Consider the following 17596-nt stretch of genomic DNA (forward strand, 5'->3'; position numbering starts at 1 on the left):
AATACTCTACCTGTAACAATATACATCTCAATAGCTCCTCAGCAGAACATTGGCTGTCTGCTCACTAAATCCCTACCCGTATTCACCAGGTAAACTTGCGCATTCATCACTTTGTGCCCTAACCTAAGAAATTTCCCAATTGCTCTGCCAGGAGCCCATTTTGGAACAAGAGGCACAAAGGGCCTATATTGTTTACCTGGATAATAAAGCAACCATGGGAAAATATTCTATTACATATAATACTGCAACTTCTTCCAAATATTGGCTCTGTATCTCTGCACTTTCTGCCTTGAATTGGGATGGATTTTGAACATTTACCTCAATTTCCCCTATTGGGCCCCTGGCACACCATCCCTAAATTTAGTCTGCCTTGCCCAAGGATACACTGGACCAAATTTGGTTAAAATCAACAGTACTGTATAGAAGAAGGATTTTAAAGATAATACCCCAACTTCAAGTTCCCCTATTCATCACCGCTCTGCCCCCCAATTCGTTTACATGGAATTGAGTCCCAGTGCCTAGAGACATGCATATATGCAGTATAAACGTCTTTGCTTTGCCCAAGGATGCTCTAGGCAAAATTTAGTGAAAAACCCACTGAGCGGTTCAGGACTAGATCTAGAAGCGTTTTAAAGGAAAAGTAGATGGACAGATGACGGACGTGTGAGTTTAGTCTCATATGGAATCATTTTGATAAAAAGTGTTTCTTAATCAATTATTTATAATAAGTTCTCATTTTGCCGGTCAAACTTCTGGTAACACGTTAAGTTTATAACAATATCCTTGTGTAGGGTCATGCACTCATGAACTAAAACTTACCTTTTACTTGTATTTAAATGTACTCTCTACATTTCAGGATAGGTCCAAACATACCTACTGGAACATACATGTATTTTCATATCTTTGCGGCCTGAACATTGAAATTATATAGTCGACTAAAGTTACATCGGTCTGTACAGAAAAAGTGTAGGCCTAGTTACCGCTCGTTACACGAACTACTTAACAGTGTATTGTGCAATCGTATGAAATTTGAATACATAGTTCATTTTTCTTTCCATATTTTGGTGGATAGGCATATTTAATGGTTGATTAGTAATTAAAATGTCAGAGATGGTCTGCACTCCACTCACTACTGGAACAATTTAGCAGTAAGAAGATGATGATTCACTCACAGGGCAAGTTTCAAAGAGATCCGTTGAAAAATGTAGGGGATCTCCGGACAAAAAATTAAAAACTGAAATGAACAAAGGGCAATAACTTTTGCAAAAAAATGTTGATTTAAAATTCTTTTAAGGGAGACAACTTCATATCATGATTATAATGTATACCAAGTTTCAAAGGGATCGGTCGAAAAATGTAGGAGGAGATTGAATTACTGGACAAACAAAAGTTTACGCCGGACTGACAGACAAACCCATTACATAATACTCCCGTCAAATTTGACGGGCGTATATAAATGGGCATTGGGTTGGAATTGAAATTTAAGTTTTTTGACAAATTTTCAAAAATTGACCAACATTATAAACATTATAATCGAGTAAAGGAATTGATTGCCGATCATTGTTATATTGTATAGCTACCAACTATTTTACCTCATCTTGATTGCAAGTCACCGCAGGGTCATTTTGTAAAATGGTATCGTCAGTCAGCAACTTTTGCTTAACCGGAGCAGGCAATGGGAGGGGGGTAGTCTTGGGGAAAAAAACGTAGTTTTCATGTTACCTATTTTGAATGTTTTTCGTTAAGGAACTTATTTGTTTTTCCTCTTTTGTTTGTTTCCATACATTGTTCAAGAATTCAAAGAGCTATGGCGGATAACTGCTCTTATTTCCCTAAGTCGGCATACAAAATGTATATGAAAACGGAAAAAATATTAATGAATGCAAAATTTCCAGTAGCAAAAATAAATGGAATAGTTATACCGCAAATATAGCCATATTCACATATATTGATGGGGTTTCCCAGATTTAAGAATATACTTTCAATGTTCGACTGTACACATAAACCACAGTATATGGACTGGTTTAGTTGTTCAGAGAATTAAGGTGTCTGGACGAAACAATGTTCCACTTTCCACAGAAACCACAGTATCTAGACTGGAGAGATTTAGTTGTTCAGAGAAATAAGGTGTCTGGACTAAACTAGGTTTCACTTTGCACAGAAACCACAATATCTCGATTGGAGAGGTTCAGAGAAATTAGGTGTCTGGATCCACCGGACTAAACAATGATCAACTGTACACATAAACCAAAGTATCTGGACTGGGGAGATTTAGTTGTTCAGAGAAATAGGGTACATTTTGTATCTGGACTAATAATGTTTCACTGTACACAAAAACCAAAGTACATTGTATCTGGACTGGAGAGGTTTAGTTGTTCAGAGAATTAAGGTGTCTGGACTAAACAATGTTCCACTTTACACAGAAACCACAGTATCTGGACTGGAGAGATTTAGTTGTTCAGAGAATTAATGTTTTCATGGTAACAGGGGTCAACTATGTTAAAATTTTTTGACAACTTCTTCTGCATAACCAAAAGACCAATAGATGATGTTTGGCCAGAAACATGCCAACATGCAGGGCTATCAATTTTGTTCAAACCATTTAACGACATCTCTTTAATAATCAAAAGGCCCAGAATGTTGGTATCTGCCCAGGTGAGTTTTTAAACAAAATTCCAGTACATAAATTTAATGAAACCCAGTACAAATATTCATCACTACCTTGACCAAATGTTCTTTAAGGTTTTTTGTTACAGAGAAGTCAATACGACCACTCTTGTCTTAAGTTAGCAAGAAACAGTTTGGCTTTTTATCTAATTCATAAATATGATATGGACTCAAGTAAGCGGGAAATATAATAAAAGAAACATTTGACTAATACAGGCCCAATGACCACTTGTTATTATTTATTTTCATTTGTATGATATGACAATATAAAACAACAATGAAGAAACAAAAATGTGATAAGAATGACATGATCAATGAAAGCTAACATGGTCAATAGACATACTTTCCCAGAGTATGCAACTCTTTACCTGACAAAATAGAAATCTTAGATTATCTCCCTCTACTCTTGTTATTTCCAAACAAATGGACACAAGTGGAACATTCACCTTGTCCAGCCCTACTAGCACTGCTAAAATAAGACCATGTAATAGTATATATACATGTTTCTTGTAACTGTATTGGTTTCAATTGTTCTATCTATCCAAACTTTTGTAGCTTTGGAAAATTCAAACAAGAATTAAAACAAGATTACTTAAAATATCATTTCCAAGTAAAACATTTGTTATTTATTTTATATGTTTACATACAGGAAACATGAATATTCATTTACATGGTCTAATCATCTTTTAAAGGACAGCATACTTTCATGATACTGCACTGATAACCTGAATGTGGTAGTATTATCATTTCTAGACGCGGTACTCATGATTCAGGTTTAGCGATATTACACCGCTGGAATTCTATGTACATTCAGTTCCGTCCACAGCAGCTATTATTGCATGTATATGCTTGCTTGCCTGGTACTTGACAGTACACACTGTTTATTGTTCAACACAACATCAGTAGAGAATCAATATTTTGATGTTTAATCCTTCATCTCGCCCTCTTCATCCTCTTCCTCAACTCCTCGGATGTACAGCACATTATTGCATCTACAAAAAACACATTACATAAGTCAATAAAAAATGCATCTTGTACTTGTTTAGAAACAAAATCTCTGTAAATAATGTTTAACATGGCATATGGGAGATAGAAAGATGAAAATACACTGCTTTGTAATGTGTTGAATTATGACAAACCAGCAGTAAGTAATTAGAAAAGGAACCAAAATTACAAATATTACATGTGATTTTTAACAGACTTACTGAACCATCAAATTCTACCTAAAATATATTACCTTATTAAGACTTCACCCAGATTTCCTGTGAGGGCACCATCAATGAATTCTTCTGTATTTGCCAACTGAAAAAAGAAATTGAAAATTAAGTACTCTGGTATTTAAATGAAATTACACAAGCATCATAATACAGTTAACTATAAATAATTGTATCCCTTTCTGCTTATCATAATAGTTATTATTAATAATATACAACATTTTACAGTTTAATATTCTACTGTTTTTTTTACATTACAAAGTTATCAAATTTTCATTCTTAATCTAAATAATCAACAAGATCGTATAACAATTGCAACATTTTGAAGATGATACATAATTAACTGATAACTGACTATAAACACTGAGCAATGTGTCTATACAATTGGACTGTACAAAATAATTGCTCCCCCAACTTTAACTCTTTTTATAGATTAGAATTATAGAAGGGCTACAGGCCATGCTGTCAGTGTCATTTGTACATATGCATTTTGTCATGTTTACCTGTAGGTTCATGTAGCCATCGACTGATACCAAGTAGCCCTTGTATTCCATGCCCCACTTCAGCTTCACCATCACAGGTTTTCCCGTTAGACCATTCAAGAATGGCTTCGGGTTCATAGGCAGTGTCGACTGAAAGTCAAATCAGATTAATTCAATATAGCCAAACATAAGTTTAAAATAAAAAATCAAAGATGTTAACAGTGTTTTTTTGGACACAGATATTTGAGTCCCGAAATCAGGCTTTCCTTCGGGATTCACAAACACATTTTGAGATTCTCATTGTAACCTAAGAATATATATAGATGAGCTATATCAATTACACCTACAAGTAAACATAAAGGACCATCCTGATGAAGCCAGTTGGATATCCAGTTTGAAACAGAAAACATGCCTGTGATTGCCATCAGACAAAGATCACTTGGATGCAGGATATGGCATATGGGACCAACACTGTGAGTAAGGACTAAATCTTTTCATGAACATCAATCTTGTTTCAACAAATGTGTTTCTTTTAATCTTTTTGTAGATGAAGTGAGTGGATACTGTGATGGACATTCATACTAGCCACTAGCCAAAAGCCTATAGGGATTATGATTTAAATGTTAGAGTTAGTTTAATTTTCAATTAACAAAAAAAAGTAACAATGAAACCTGAGCCTGGACTTTTGGTTTGTACTCTATGTGTACTATATATATATAGTAACAGTAAACAGATCATTACTGCATACTTTTGAAGCACTGTGCTTTCAATCTGATATCAGGGTGGAAAACTTAACCCTTTCACCTGAGTAACTTCAGTAGACTTTACCGTGCATTGATCTGGAGAAATTCTTATTGGTCTCCAGGCCGAGATGAAATGGTTAACAAACAAGAGGCCCATGGGCCTTAACGGTCACCTGATATATTTATACAGAGAGTTGATTTTGTTTTTAACATGAACAGAAATATTATTCAAAGTGACAAAAAACAATAAAACCACCTTATTCAATATCTAGCATACAGATTTAAGACTAAAAAGTATTTGAAACTAGCACCTCTGATTCTAAACAAGGAAAATGAGAAATTTTAGCACACTGACTCCTTTGGGCCCCACCCATCAGCCCGGGGGTAGGGCTGGCTCAAAATGTTCAAAGTATCAAACTCTCAACTCAAGGTTATAATTCCAATCAAGTTAATAACATGTAATATTCAAAGTATCATTTGCCATTATAAACCACAATAAATTTTGCCGCCCCCCCCCCCTTCCTTCCCCAGGGTGTAAATGTGAGACCCTAGGGTCATAAACCTTAAGACCCAGACCCTTCCATCTATGGAGAGTATTTGATTCTACCATATCTTGGTCTTGAGAAGAAGATTTTTGAAATTTTAGTTAATTTGACCCTTTTTGGCCCCACCCATCAGCCCGGGGGTCAGTCAGGGCTGATATGTGCATACTATCAAACTGCTACCTAATATTGATAATGCTAACCTAAATTGAATTACTTCCAATGGAAATTAAACAAATGTTGGTCCAAAATGTGATTTCCCTATATAAACTATAGTAAAGTTTACCCCCTCCCCAGGGGGAAACGTGAGACCCCAGGGTCAAGAAATTCACAATTTCGGTAAAGCACCTTAAGACCCTTCCATCTATGAAGAGTATTTGATTCTACCATATCTGGGTCTTGAGAAGAAGATTTTTGAAATTTCAGTCAATTCAACCCTTTTTGGCCCCACCCATCAGCCCCTGGGGGTCAGTCAGGGCTCATAGGTGCATACTATCAAACTGCTACCTAATACTGATAATGCTAACCCAAATTGAATTACTTCCAATGGAAATTAAACAAATGTTGGTCCAAAATGTGATTTCCCTATATAAACTATAGTAAAGTTTACCCCCTCCCCAGGGGGAAACGTGAGACCCCAGGGTCAAGAAATTCACAATTTCGGTAAAGCACCTTAAGACCCTTCCATCTATGAAGAGTATTTGATTCTACCATATCTGGGTCTTGAGAAGAAGATTTTTGAAATTTCAGTCAATTCAACCCTTTTTGGCCCCACCCATCAGCCCCTGGGGGTCAGTCAGGGCTCATAGGTGCATACTATCAAACTGCTACCTAATACTGATAATGCTAACCCAAATTGAATTACTTCCAATGGAAATTAAACAAATGTTGGTCCAAAATGTGATTTCCCTATATAAACTATAGTAAAGTTTACCCCCTTCCCCAGGGGAAAACGTGAGACCCCAGGGTCAAGATATTCACAATTTTGGTAAACCACCTTAAGACCCTTCCATCTATGAAGAGTATTTGATTCTACCATATCTGGGTCTTGAGAAAGAGATTTTCGAAATTTTAGTCAATTTGACCCTTTTTGGCCCCACCCCTCAGGCCCCTGGGGGCTTGGGACTAAACCGGCAACTATTTTTGTTGACCTTTGTCCATGGAAGGTTCCTGCAAAATTTCATTGAAATTGGTTCAGTGGTTTTGGAGAAGAAGTCGAAAATGTAAATTGTTTACGGACGCACGACGGACAAAAGGCTATCGCAATAGGTCACTTGAGACTTTGTCTCAGGTGACCTAAAAATGCATGAATAACTCGCTTAAATGGCTAAAAAAATGGTTTTGCTCACAATTTATGTAATAATATGGATTGATCCCATTTAAGTAAAATGGTTATTCTTTTATTCAGCCTGCAGTGTAACTATTCAAGTAGTGTATTAAATTAACACTATAAAGGCCACGTTATCCGTTTCACATCAGAAATGAAGACATGTTAAAATACAATGTTTTTTTCGTATATTTAAAAGCTTAACAGGGTCAATATAAAATATCCTTAATTGATCTTGTTGAACAATTAAAAGCAGAATATTATGATACAAATGTTTGACAAAATACAAATTTTGAAAATTGGTGTCTCAGCAAAGGGAAAATCAGCTGTTGAAAATATGAGTTTCATACAATACATATAAGTATCTTCAAGGCAACCTCTCACACTGTTGAAGTAACTCAAAAACTGCTAGCCTATATAATATCTCATAGAGAGTGAGGTGGGTCTTCAAGAGCCACATTACACAAGATTGTATATGGCTAGCTAGTACATACATTTGGAAATAGTTAAAAAATATTCTTTGCATTAATTGTGATAATTAATCAATTTCTGGAACTTTATCTCTTTTGAGAAAAAACAATAAAGGTGAAATATTTAAAATAGAACAACAGTACTAGTACTACCACAGTGTTTGGATAGTAAAAATGGACAAACCAGGATATAAACGGGGTACAGATCTGTCATAATGTTTCGGTACTTCGGCATTTCAATTCAGCACCATGCAAGATGTTACGGTACTTCCCAAAAGTTGTTTTGGTATTTTATAGGATAATCAGCACTTGAACTATTTTTGTAAATTTTGTACATTGTTTTCTTTTTGTGTCCCGAGTGCTGCTGTTTTTGTTTTTTCAGAGTTTTAAGTATTTTCTTGCTCTACAAAAAGAAAGCACAGAAACATCCTAAATCTCATTTAACGAAATGCCTATCCCGAGTTTCCTCTGGCCCCGACACCAGACTTTAAACATTTTGACGGATAGATGTCTGTTGTGAGACCAGAGCATGGAATTCTCTGACACCGTTTGGTATCAGAGAGTTCAAAAATCTACTATGACACAACACATACCTCACATATATCGGTAAATTGATTATTTATTGATCCAAATCAGCTCTTATTATCACCAACAGCTGCTAAAATCCGTCAGTCGAGTCCTCGATTTTCAACCGTTCAAAATTTCCCATCTGAGCAAACGCCACCGTGTAGGTCATGGAGGGACTAAATTAGCAAACAGTACTGATCCGGACCGAAAACAGAATATATTATTCTTGTTTTAGAAGATTTCTGGACCGCATCTTTTTGTTGATAAGTCACTCCCCGATACCAAACAGTGTTGGAGAATTCCACGTTTTCATATAGCAGTGCACCCTGTCCCCTCACCAGACATCTAAATACTGACTATCCGTCAAAATGTTTAAGTCTGATGTCAGGGCTACTCCAAAATTGTTAGAGGTTTACACGGCGAGATACTTTTGACAGGCGCTGTCTGTAAAATCATATCCAATAGAAAAAAGGCCTATGTTATAGGCCAGAGGAAACTCGGCCTACGAAACGCCTAGCTGCGATAACGTAGCTTTCTGACGACGAGAGATTTTTTTTATATAATGCGTGGCCGACGCCTAGTACTACGAAACGCCTAGAATATGATCTGAACAATGTAGTGGACCTTCGATCAGAGTAAGTCTGTCGCACTACACAACTGAGCAGTAGTTCCTTATAGTCCAAACTTGAAGATGTGAATTATACTTTTTTGGGGGGTTTTGACTGCAGCGGGACATATATCCTTAATATACAGGTCCAGTACACTCTGCCGATTGAGCTATATAACTGTAAAGACCTATAATAGCTCTATTGACCTATCTGAAATAGATCTTTTGAGCTATTTTCCAGTGATTTTCTTTTTTAAGGAAAACAAAACAAAGTCACTTTTAAAAGAAGATTGTATCATTAGGTCGATAACAAAAGACCTTAAATATAAGGATGGTTTTTAAAAAATAATTTAAAATCGGAAAATTGATGTAAAAAATCGGAAATTTTTACATTTATGAAATATGAAAATAAACATCTAACTGTATGTTTTTTGTAGTCAACATAGTTTTATGTGACTTTGCTTTAATTCGATGAAAATTGAAATCTGAGAAAATATAGCTCAATACAGCTATAATTTATATGTGCATATAGCTATATAGGTCGTTATAGCTATATAGCTCAATCGGCAGAGTGTACTTAACCTATATAGTGATATATACAAATGAATGCATAAAGGTAGACAACCCGGTAAAATTAAATAATTTCGGCAACATTTTACTTTTAATGTAAATATCATTCCAACAGGTATTTTTGTTTTCCTGGTTTAAGCAAATGAGACATTAAGACAAAATACATTTATCTGTCATATTATGGGCAAATGTAACGTCCCTCCCAATCCCCCTCCCCCCGTTTTTCACTCAACGTGAAGTGCCGGTCTTCCTGAAAAACGTTCCATAATGACGCATTTTAAGCAACATAAAACCTCCAGTTATTTGAGTTGTTTTGATGTACATGTTCGAACTCTTTATGTTTCAATAATTACCGTCATGATTGCAGAAGAATTCGCCGAATTTGTCCTTTATGTTTTCGTTCCAAAAGCGTGGTCTAAACGTATGACATGCGCTGCATTTGCTTCCGGTTATCCAGTTTATTTAAAACAACTTTATATGCGGAACGAAACGATGTAATCAGATAACATATTTCAACACTCTTATCTTCATTTACTTGTTCGCAAAATAGTATGTAACAATTATTAATACATCAAAATTAAGTTGTATACAAGCCTAAACAAATACAAGGAAAAATAATTCAGAAGTGTTCCGCTTGTAAATACAATCTGATATATTACAGCTCTCTTTGCAGTTCTATTGCATTAACTGCAAAAGGCGGTTGTTCAGCTGTATTGTCCATGATGGGTGTCGTCTGGTAAGAATCAATTTGAAAATAATGCGACATTATTTGATTTTACAAAACATGTACCACATCATAAAATCGAATAAAACGGATGCAATCAGAGTCTTACGCTAGAGACATGTGTGGAGGCGACACAAATTTCTACTTTCATTTTCCAAATGTCATGATCAGTACCAGTAGGCCTAATAGATCTAGATTGGACTCTGCCTAAACTAAATGAGCCCCGGTTACAAATATTTCATATGCATTCTCCTAAGGGTTACAGTTTGACTATCCCTTCCCAAACTTGCCAATGTGATGGTTAAAAGAGGGGCAATAGCTTCCCTAAATAATTTTTTTTTATTTAGTGGAACTGAAATGGGTACAGTACTAGCCTCATCTGTCAATACATATATACATAATTATCCTCGTGTTACCGGTTTCCGCGCACTTAAGAAGCATCCGCGATTTCGTACTCAGATCGGCAGAAAACTGTTGAAATTACGGATGACTGTCATAAACATGTAGACAATCTACTAATGGAAACAAGAAACTAGCAATATAAAACTGTATTTTAAAAAAAATCAGAACAAACAATTTTAAACAAAGTTCTCCCGTCGGAAATAGCCGTCATATGTTTCTGTGTGTGTATTTTGATTTAGTGTTCACAGAAAGATAACTTGAATACATTAAAAAGAAATTCTCTACAATGACCTGCAAGATTAAAAGCTTCGTTTGGAATAAAAAAAACACCACTTTGATCGTCAAAATAATTATCAAAACATTTTTTTTTAAATTTCACATTTTTAATTGATTTTTCAATATGTCAACTTGAACGAATTTATGGGTTTTTTTTGTTTTTGTTTTTTATAAAAGAATCTGTATTTTTTCTTTTTTTCTGCAGGCTTATTTCTCATTTTGTTCTGTTTAAAATTGGTGAAAATTGGAAGTTCATTGCATTACAAAGTGCAAGGTTTATGTTTTATTGAAAACACTGTTTATCGAATAATAATGTCTCCTTGGCTCTTTGTTAGTGGAAAAAGTCTGTGAGGAGATGTGGCCTCATTTGCATACAACATTTTCATACGTTTGTCAGACTACAAAAAAGACTGGTTCATGAATGAAATATATCACCGTTTTTCCAGGTATGGGCAAATTTTGAGCAAGATAAAAAGTGTTTTTTTAATCTGTGATTAATTCCTATGTTTTCCGGCCGAACTTCCGGTAATTTTTGTGTCAGTTTACAGACGATGGCCAAACGTCCCTGTGTAGTGTCCAGCAGATCATGTAGTTACGAGATGTAGCTTGATAAAATGGCTGCGTGGAAATACATAACGCGCAGAAACATATGACTAGATGATACTGTATGGGAGTATTGCCAGAAGAGGCTAGTACGGTCGTTCTTCGGCGCCCAGGTAGCCCAATTGGTAAAGTCTCCATCTAGAGTTCCAAAGGTTCCAGTTTCGAACCCTGGTCTGGCCATGCATTAAATTTTCCGCTTCTATATATATATATCACAGGAATTTAAGAGAGAGTAGATCAGGTTGGGAACAACCCCTTATACAATGTATATGGGATTCCGGAAATAATCCTGCATTTGGGTAACAGTTTTAAGGTGGGTGAGGGTACCCGAAATGCAGCATTTTAATTTTTGTATTATGAATGAATAGTATTAATTCTTATTCATATTTCATATCGATTTAGGAATTTGGAGCAAATTTCATTAGTCTAGTCCTCTAAGTGTGTTGCTCAAAAACCCATTTGAAAATATTAAACAGCTGAAGTGAAAAGGAAAATCCCGGAAAACACTACTGTTCGACTACATAGATATCCAATAACATTAAAAATGTGGAAAATTATTTTTTACAATCATGCAGAGATATTTAGGCAGGTTTATTTACCATAACACAGGCATGAAGATCACAGATAATGCTTCTGGTTCGTTGTGCACAAATGTAGTGCATTTCTCAATTTTTAGCTCATTTATAAATGGGGTTTTCCTTTTTTCATGTGAAGAAAATGAAACTGCATGTCATATCAAAATGGAACACGATCTTTCCCCTTTATCTAACGTGGTTGATTAGTTTGTGTTATATTTATTATGGTGGAAGGATATGGTATGTTGCTGGGCCCCTGATCATGGATTTTCAGGGTCATACAGTACAATAGAGTTATCTTGACATCATATAAATTATCTTGAAAAGTTATGAAAAGTTTTTCATCCCACCACAAATGTGTCTATAGCTAGGAAAGCTGAACAAAACCTATTAAGATCAGGTCTCAAGCTAAATTACAGAATGTTTTTAAAACGGTTTTGCCCTGGTAATAACATTAAAAAAAAATTGTGGTCTGAGGTCTGATACACTGAGTCTAGATCCATTTCAATTTTTTTTTAAGGATTCCTGCACCATTGCAAAAAGGGTATGCATCAAATACCTACTCCCAACATGATCATAGCTTTGATTTTTTAAAGAAAACCATTCCTACAACTTTAATGAAAAAATAACAAAGATGAAGGAAACAAATGTGTTCTGAGTGTTTAAAATGCAACAGGGCCAAACCAGTATTTGAAACCTAGCTCATTCGACCTTATACAGTAACCTCAAATCTACTGAGTTACCTCATCACCTGTAGTGATCTGAATTTTAATGTTATATATTGCAGTGTTTATGCTTACAACATACCAGAGGGCAAGAGTGGGCAGCAGGTGGTAGACAGTCTACAAAAACAGATGGATATAATCGGCGCAACCAAGACGGGCAACTTCTGTGTGGACTGTGAAACATACCAGTCTCATCCGCAAAATGGTAATACAAAAATACATTTATATTTGCGTTGCAACCCACTACATGTATATAAACATAGCCAGCAAAAATGTTTTTTATTCGAGTATGAAAACATAAACTCTTGTGAAGTAACACATGGTTAACTTCATACTTCAAAGATTAACCTTGTTCAATGAGAGTCTTGTCGCTACGCTTCGGATAACATGGAGAATGCCCCTGCGTCAAACACTCAAATGACTACGGTTAATTGTTGGCCCAAATTTTCTTTAAATAGGTCTGTTCTGCCAATGTCGTTTAAAGGACAACGCATATACAAAACGCAGTAAATAAATAAATTATTTAAGAACAAATAAATAAAATGAAACAATTTTTCTATAATAAAAATATAAATATATGGATTGAAATGCGTTTTTTTAAATTTTCATGTCGGTATGAAAGCAAATCAGTTACATCCATATTAAAAAAGAAGTCCTAGCGTGCTTCATGCAATATCGATCTAACCAATTTTTCCTTGATACTGGCATGAAAATTTAAAAAACGCCATCCAATCCCTATGTGGTAGATTTCATTGCTAGTTAACTATTCACTTCTTTAATTTGGCTTCTCATCATATTGAGTTCATAACAACCATGTTTGTGGTAGACATGTTTTACTGTACACATGGTATATTTACAAATCGTAAGAAATAGACTTGCCTGTATGTTAGAGTCAGTCCATTACCTTGAAGGATTCCTTCAACAGCAAAGTTGTTATGTAGTTCACTACCTTCTGAATATTCTCAGTGACCGCCTGTCTCTTTGTATTTATAGGCTTTTGTTTGTTTGGCACCCAAAGTTTCAGCAAGTGTATTTTTTAGTGGACAATGTCAGTGTTTATAAATTAATAAATTATTATCCTTCATAGGTTTTGTTTCTTTGTTACTTAAACACAAAACATCAATGCATGTTGTTGTAAAGGTTTTGATGTGACCAAGCTGTCATAAGTATACTGTGTATTTTATACTTTTTTCTGAATGTCTAAATATTCCTGGTAAAAGGCTATAGCTACCCAGTTGTGGCTTATCCAAATGCTCCTGCTTGTTACTTTAACCATGTGTCAGAAATGTGTTTAGTTATCAATTGATGTGTTGGAAAACCAAATTGATGTAGTTATGAACTCATTACTTTTTTAGCTCAACAGAGGTCCATACACATCCTACACAACAGTGAGCAGCCAGCGACCTGTTTTTCTGTGCTGGACTCCGGGACTGTATTAGTGTCTGATATGTTATTTGACTTAATTATGAACACGATGACTCAAGCAAAGTCAGGACGTGAAGGATTCTTCCAGCAGAGAAAAGGTTTTAAAATAGAATCTCGTGGCCAGCGATATGAATTGGCAGACTTTGTTATTAAGATTGGTTCTGTGTCCCTGATGGCAAACTTTAAAGGCGTTCTCATAGAGGTAAGATCTGATTTAGTTTGGTATACTATGTAAGGTGTTAGTTAATACAAGTATTTTGCTGTGTTAAATAGTCTGCTAGGTGAGAATGAAAATAAATTAAGGGTAAAAATATATGTACAGTTGTGTGATGGCACATTGCACCAAAGACATTGCATGCTTTAAGTGCAAATATAAGTCATGCCCAACTGCTGTATACTGGGAAATTTTCGCCCAATCAAACTTTTGCCCTATGCCCATGAAATCAATTTTCGCCCAGTGTTAATTTCGCCCTCACATTTTATAACTATGCTTATGATGGGTTTACATATATATGCTGTAATGATAAGTTTGCCCTCATTACAGAGGGTGTGTAATGAGGGCGAAAAAGGTGAAAATTAATCTGCAGCGAACCCAGTATACAGTAGTGTGCACAATCCTTCATTTGATACTCGTTCATCAGATTTTGTACCAGACATTTTTACACCTGGGCAAGTTGAGTACCCGGGGTTACAATGTTGTCCACCAGTACCCAGCTGTCTTAGGTCTCATACAATATATGTTACAATTCAAATCATACTGGCTTTTTCTTGGTAGATCACCTGGCCGTCCGTCCATCCAACTGTCCCGCATACATATTTTACTATAAACAACTTCTTCTTAATAACCAAGAGGCCTAGGGTGATGATATTTGGCCAGAAGCAAACGGAAATGAAGGGCTACCAAGTTGTTCAAATAAATGACCTTCACCTATTTTCAAGGTCACAGGGGTCAAATATGATAAAAACTTTAAACAACTTTTGAATAACCAAAATGCCCAGGGTGATATTTGGCCAGAAGGATGCTGGGATGAAAGGCTACCAAGTTTGTTCAAATGAATTACCTTCATTTATTTTCAAGGTCACAGGAGTCAATTGTCTTAGAATTTTTTTAAACAACTTCTGAATATCTAAAATACCTAGGATACCGTAATGGTATTTGGCCAGTAACATGCTGGGATAAAGGGCTACCAAGTTTGTTCAAACAAATGACCTAAGTCCTTGATATCTATTCAAGGTCACAGGGTTCAAATATGTTTTAAACCTTTAGAAAGACTTATGAATAATCAAGAGCCCTAGGATAATGATATTTGGTCAGTAATTTGCTGAGATGAAGCGCTTCCCAGTTTGTTTAAATGAATGACCTTTACTTATATTCAAGGTCACAATGGTGAAATATGTTTAAAACCTTTAAACAACTTCTTCTCAATAACTGAAAGTCCTAGGATATTGATATTTGGCCAGTAACATGCTGGGATGAAGGACTACAAAGTTTGTTAAAATGAATGACCTTTGTCCATATTCAAGGTCACAGTGGTCTATATATGTTTAAATCTTTAAATGACTTGTTCTGTATAACCAAAAGGTCCAGGGTTATGATATTTGCCAAAAACATGCTGGGTTGGAAGACTATAAACTCTGTTCAACCTAATGTCCATGTTCTACATTCAAGGTCACAGGCGTCATATGGTTAAATCTTTTAATAGGTTCTTATGAATCAAACACTGATATCCTGCCTGTAGCTGTATTTTAGTCCACTTTTAAGATTACAAGTGTGAGATTAATACCAGGTGAGCGATGCAGGCCCATTGGGCCTCTTGTTTTCTGCCTTGTGCTCAAGTAGAACATTAATTTCTAAATGAGAAAACAGCCATATAAAAATAATGTCAGTCCTGATTATGTCCAGGTTTATGTGTGCATGAGCAGGACTGTCAGGTGTGTGGTTCACATGTGAACTGATGTAGGTTATTTGTTTCATTTCAGGTTGAATATTGTCCTTCTCAAGTTCCGGGTGATTGTTGGAATCTGATGAAGGAAATTTTACAGAGCATTGTGGGTAATACAGCTGATACTCCACCATCATACATAAAAACTAAAATGGACTCTCTATACACTCCTGCAGACACTATCAACCAGTACCTGGAGCACTTCAATGCCTTCAGAAAAACTGCCACTCCTGGGCAGCAGAACAGATGATGGCAGTTTCTCCAGTTCAAATTCAAACGAAATAAAAGTATGTTAAAGAACATATTTGGAGTGGAATTGAATTTATTTTCTTCGAGTCAAAGATATCACTGTGTTTATTGTATTAATATTTGATACACATGAGCAATAGATGTGTACATAATATGTCGCTGGAAGGTTTGAAGAATGGTTTAAAACTTACTATTACTTGGTAATTCTACTTTCTGCCACTCAGAAATTGCGTCTTTTCTAAATGGTTTAGCAGAAGGATATGAAGCATGAACAAGGTTGTTATTCAATTCATTTATAGTAGAGAAGTAATAGGCAAGGAAACTAAGCATAGATACATGTATATAGAGACGATTTATTTTAAGTCGTTGATTAACTGGAATAGCTTATATCAGTCAGCAGCGTCGAGGTCTTGGTTCAAAATACATTGAAATTGACATATTTACCAGTTATATTAGAGATTCATATGGACATGTAACTATGAGATGATCATGATATACAGCTATAAAAAGAACATGACTTTGTCTGTTTGTATAAAGAGTAAATACAGTTTTATGTCGGTACAATTATTGGCCATATTGCAGCATTTCCTGTATGTAATCCTCTCTCCAGGCTATTTCACTTTTATTTTTTTGCCGTGGTGCGGCGTCCGTCTTCCGGCGTCAATATTTTACTTTCAACAACTTCTTCTTAATAACCAAGACCCCTAGGATAAAGATATTTGGTAAGTAATTTGCTGTGATGAAGGGCTTTCAAGTTTGTTAAAATGAATGACCTTTACTTATATTCAAGGTCACAGGGGTCAAATATGTTTGAAACCTTTAAACAAATTCTTCTGAATAACCAAGAGGCCTAGGGTGATGATATTTGGCCAGAAGCATGCTGGGACGAAGGGCGTCCAAGTTTGTTCAAATTAATGACCTTCATTTGTTTTCAAGGTCACAGTGGTCAATTGTCTAAAAAAATAATCTTTGGCCAGTAACATGCTGGGATGAAGGGCTACCAAGTTTGTGAAAATGAATGACCTTGACAAATATTCAAGTCCACAATGGTCAAATATGTTTAAAACCTTTATTCAACTTCTTCTCAATAACAATGATGCTATTTGGCCAGTAGCATGCTAGGATGAAGGGCTACCAAGTTTGTTCAAATGTATGACCTTCGCCCATATTCAAGGTCACAGTGGTCAATATATGTTTAAGTCTTCAATTGGCTTGTTCTGTATAACTAAAAGGTCCAGGGTAATGATGTTTTGTCAAAAGCATGCTTGGTTTGAAGACTAAAAACTCTGTTCAACCTTATGACCTTGTTCGACATTCAAGGTCACAGGCGTCATATGTTAAAATCTTTTAATAGGTTCTTATAAATCAAACACTGATATTCTGCATGTAGCTGTATTTTAGTCCACTTTTAAGATTACAAGTGTGAGATTAATACCAGGTGAGCGATTCAAGCTCATTGGGCCTCTTGTTTAGATAAATAACTCC

At 35.5% G+C, this 17596-nt stretch overlaps 2 protein-coding genes across 2 annotated transcripts; one reads left to right on the plus strand and one right to left on the minus strand.

Moving 5' to 3' along the window:
• Nucleotides 1-2869: 2869 nt before the first annotated feature.
• On the minus strand, nt 2870-9643 carry LOC110466285 (small nuclear ribonucleoprotein F). Its single transcript, XM_021522692.1, has 4 exons — nt 9543-9643; nt 4385-4513; nt 3905-3969; nt 2870-3659 (listed from the first exon to the last, which is right to left on the minus strand). The coding sequence occupies exons 1-4, from the start codon at nt 9546-9548 to the stop codon at nt 3593-3595; spliced, it is 267 nt and encodes an 88-aa protein (XP_021378367.1). The 5' UTR covers nt 9549-9643; the 3' UTR covers nt 2870-3592.
• A 206-nt stretch (nt 9644-9849) lies between these two features.
• Nucleotides 9850-16164, plus strand: LOC110466276 (mediator of RNA polymerase II transcription subunit 20-like). The gene is made up of 4 exons (XM_021522677.1): nt 9850-9925; nt 12557-12699; nt 13850-14121; nt 15900-16164. The coding sequence occupies exons 1-4, from the start codon at nt 9909-9911 to the stop codon at nt 16110-16112; spliced, it is 645 nt and encodes a 214-aa protein (XP_021378352.1). The 5' UTR covers nt 9850-9908; the 3' UTR covers nt 16113-16164.
• The last annotated feature ends 1432 nt before the right edge of the window (nt 16165-17596 follow it).

The sequence above is a fragment of the Mizuhopecten yessoensis genome, unplaced genomic scaffold (assembly GCF_002113885.1).
Source record: "Mizuhopecten yessoensis strain PY_sf001 unplaced genomic scaffold, ASM211388v2 scaffold11127, whole genome shotgun sequence".
Classification (NCBI taxonomy): Eukaryota; Metazoa; Mollusca; class Bivalvia; order Pectinida; family Pectinidae; genus Mizuhopecten; species Mizuhopecten yessoensis.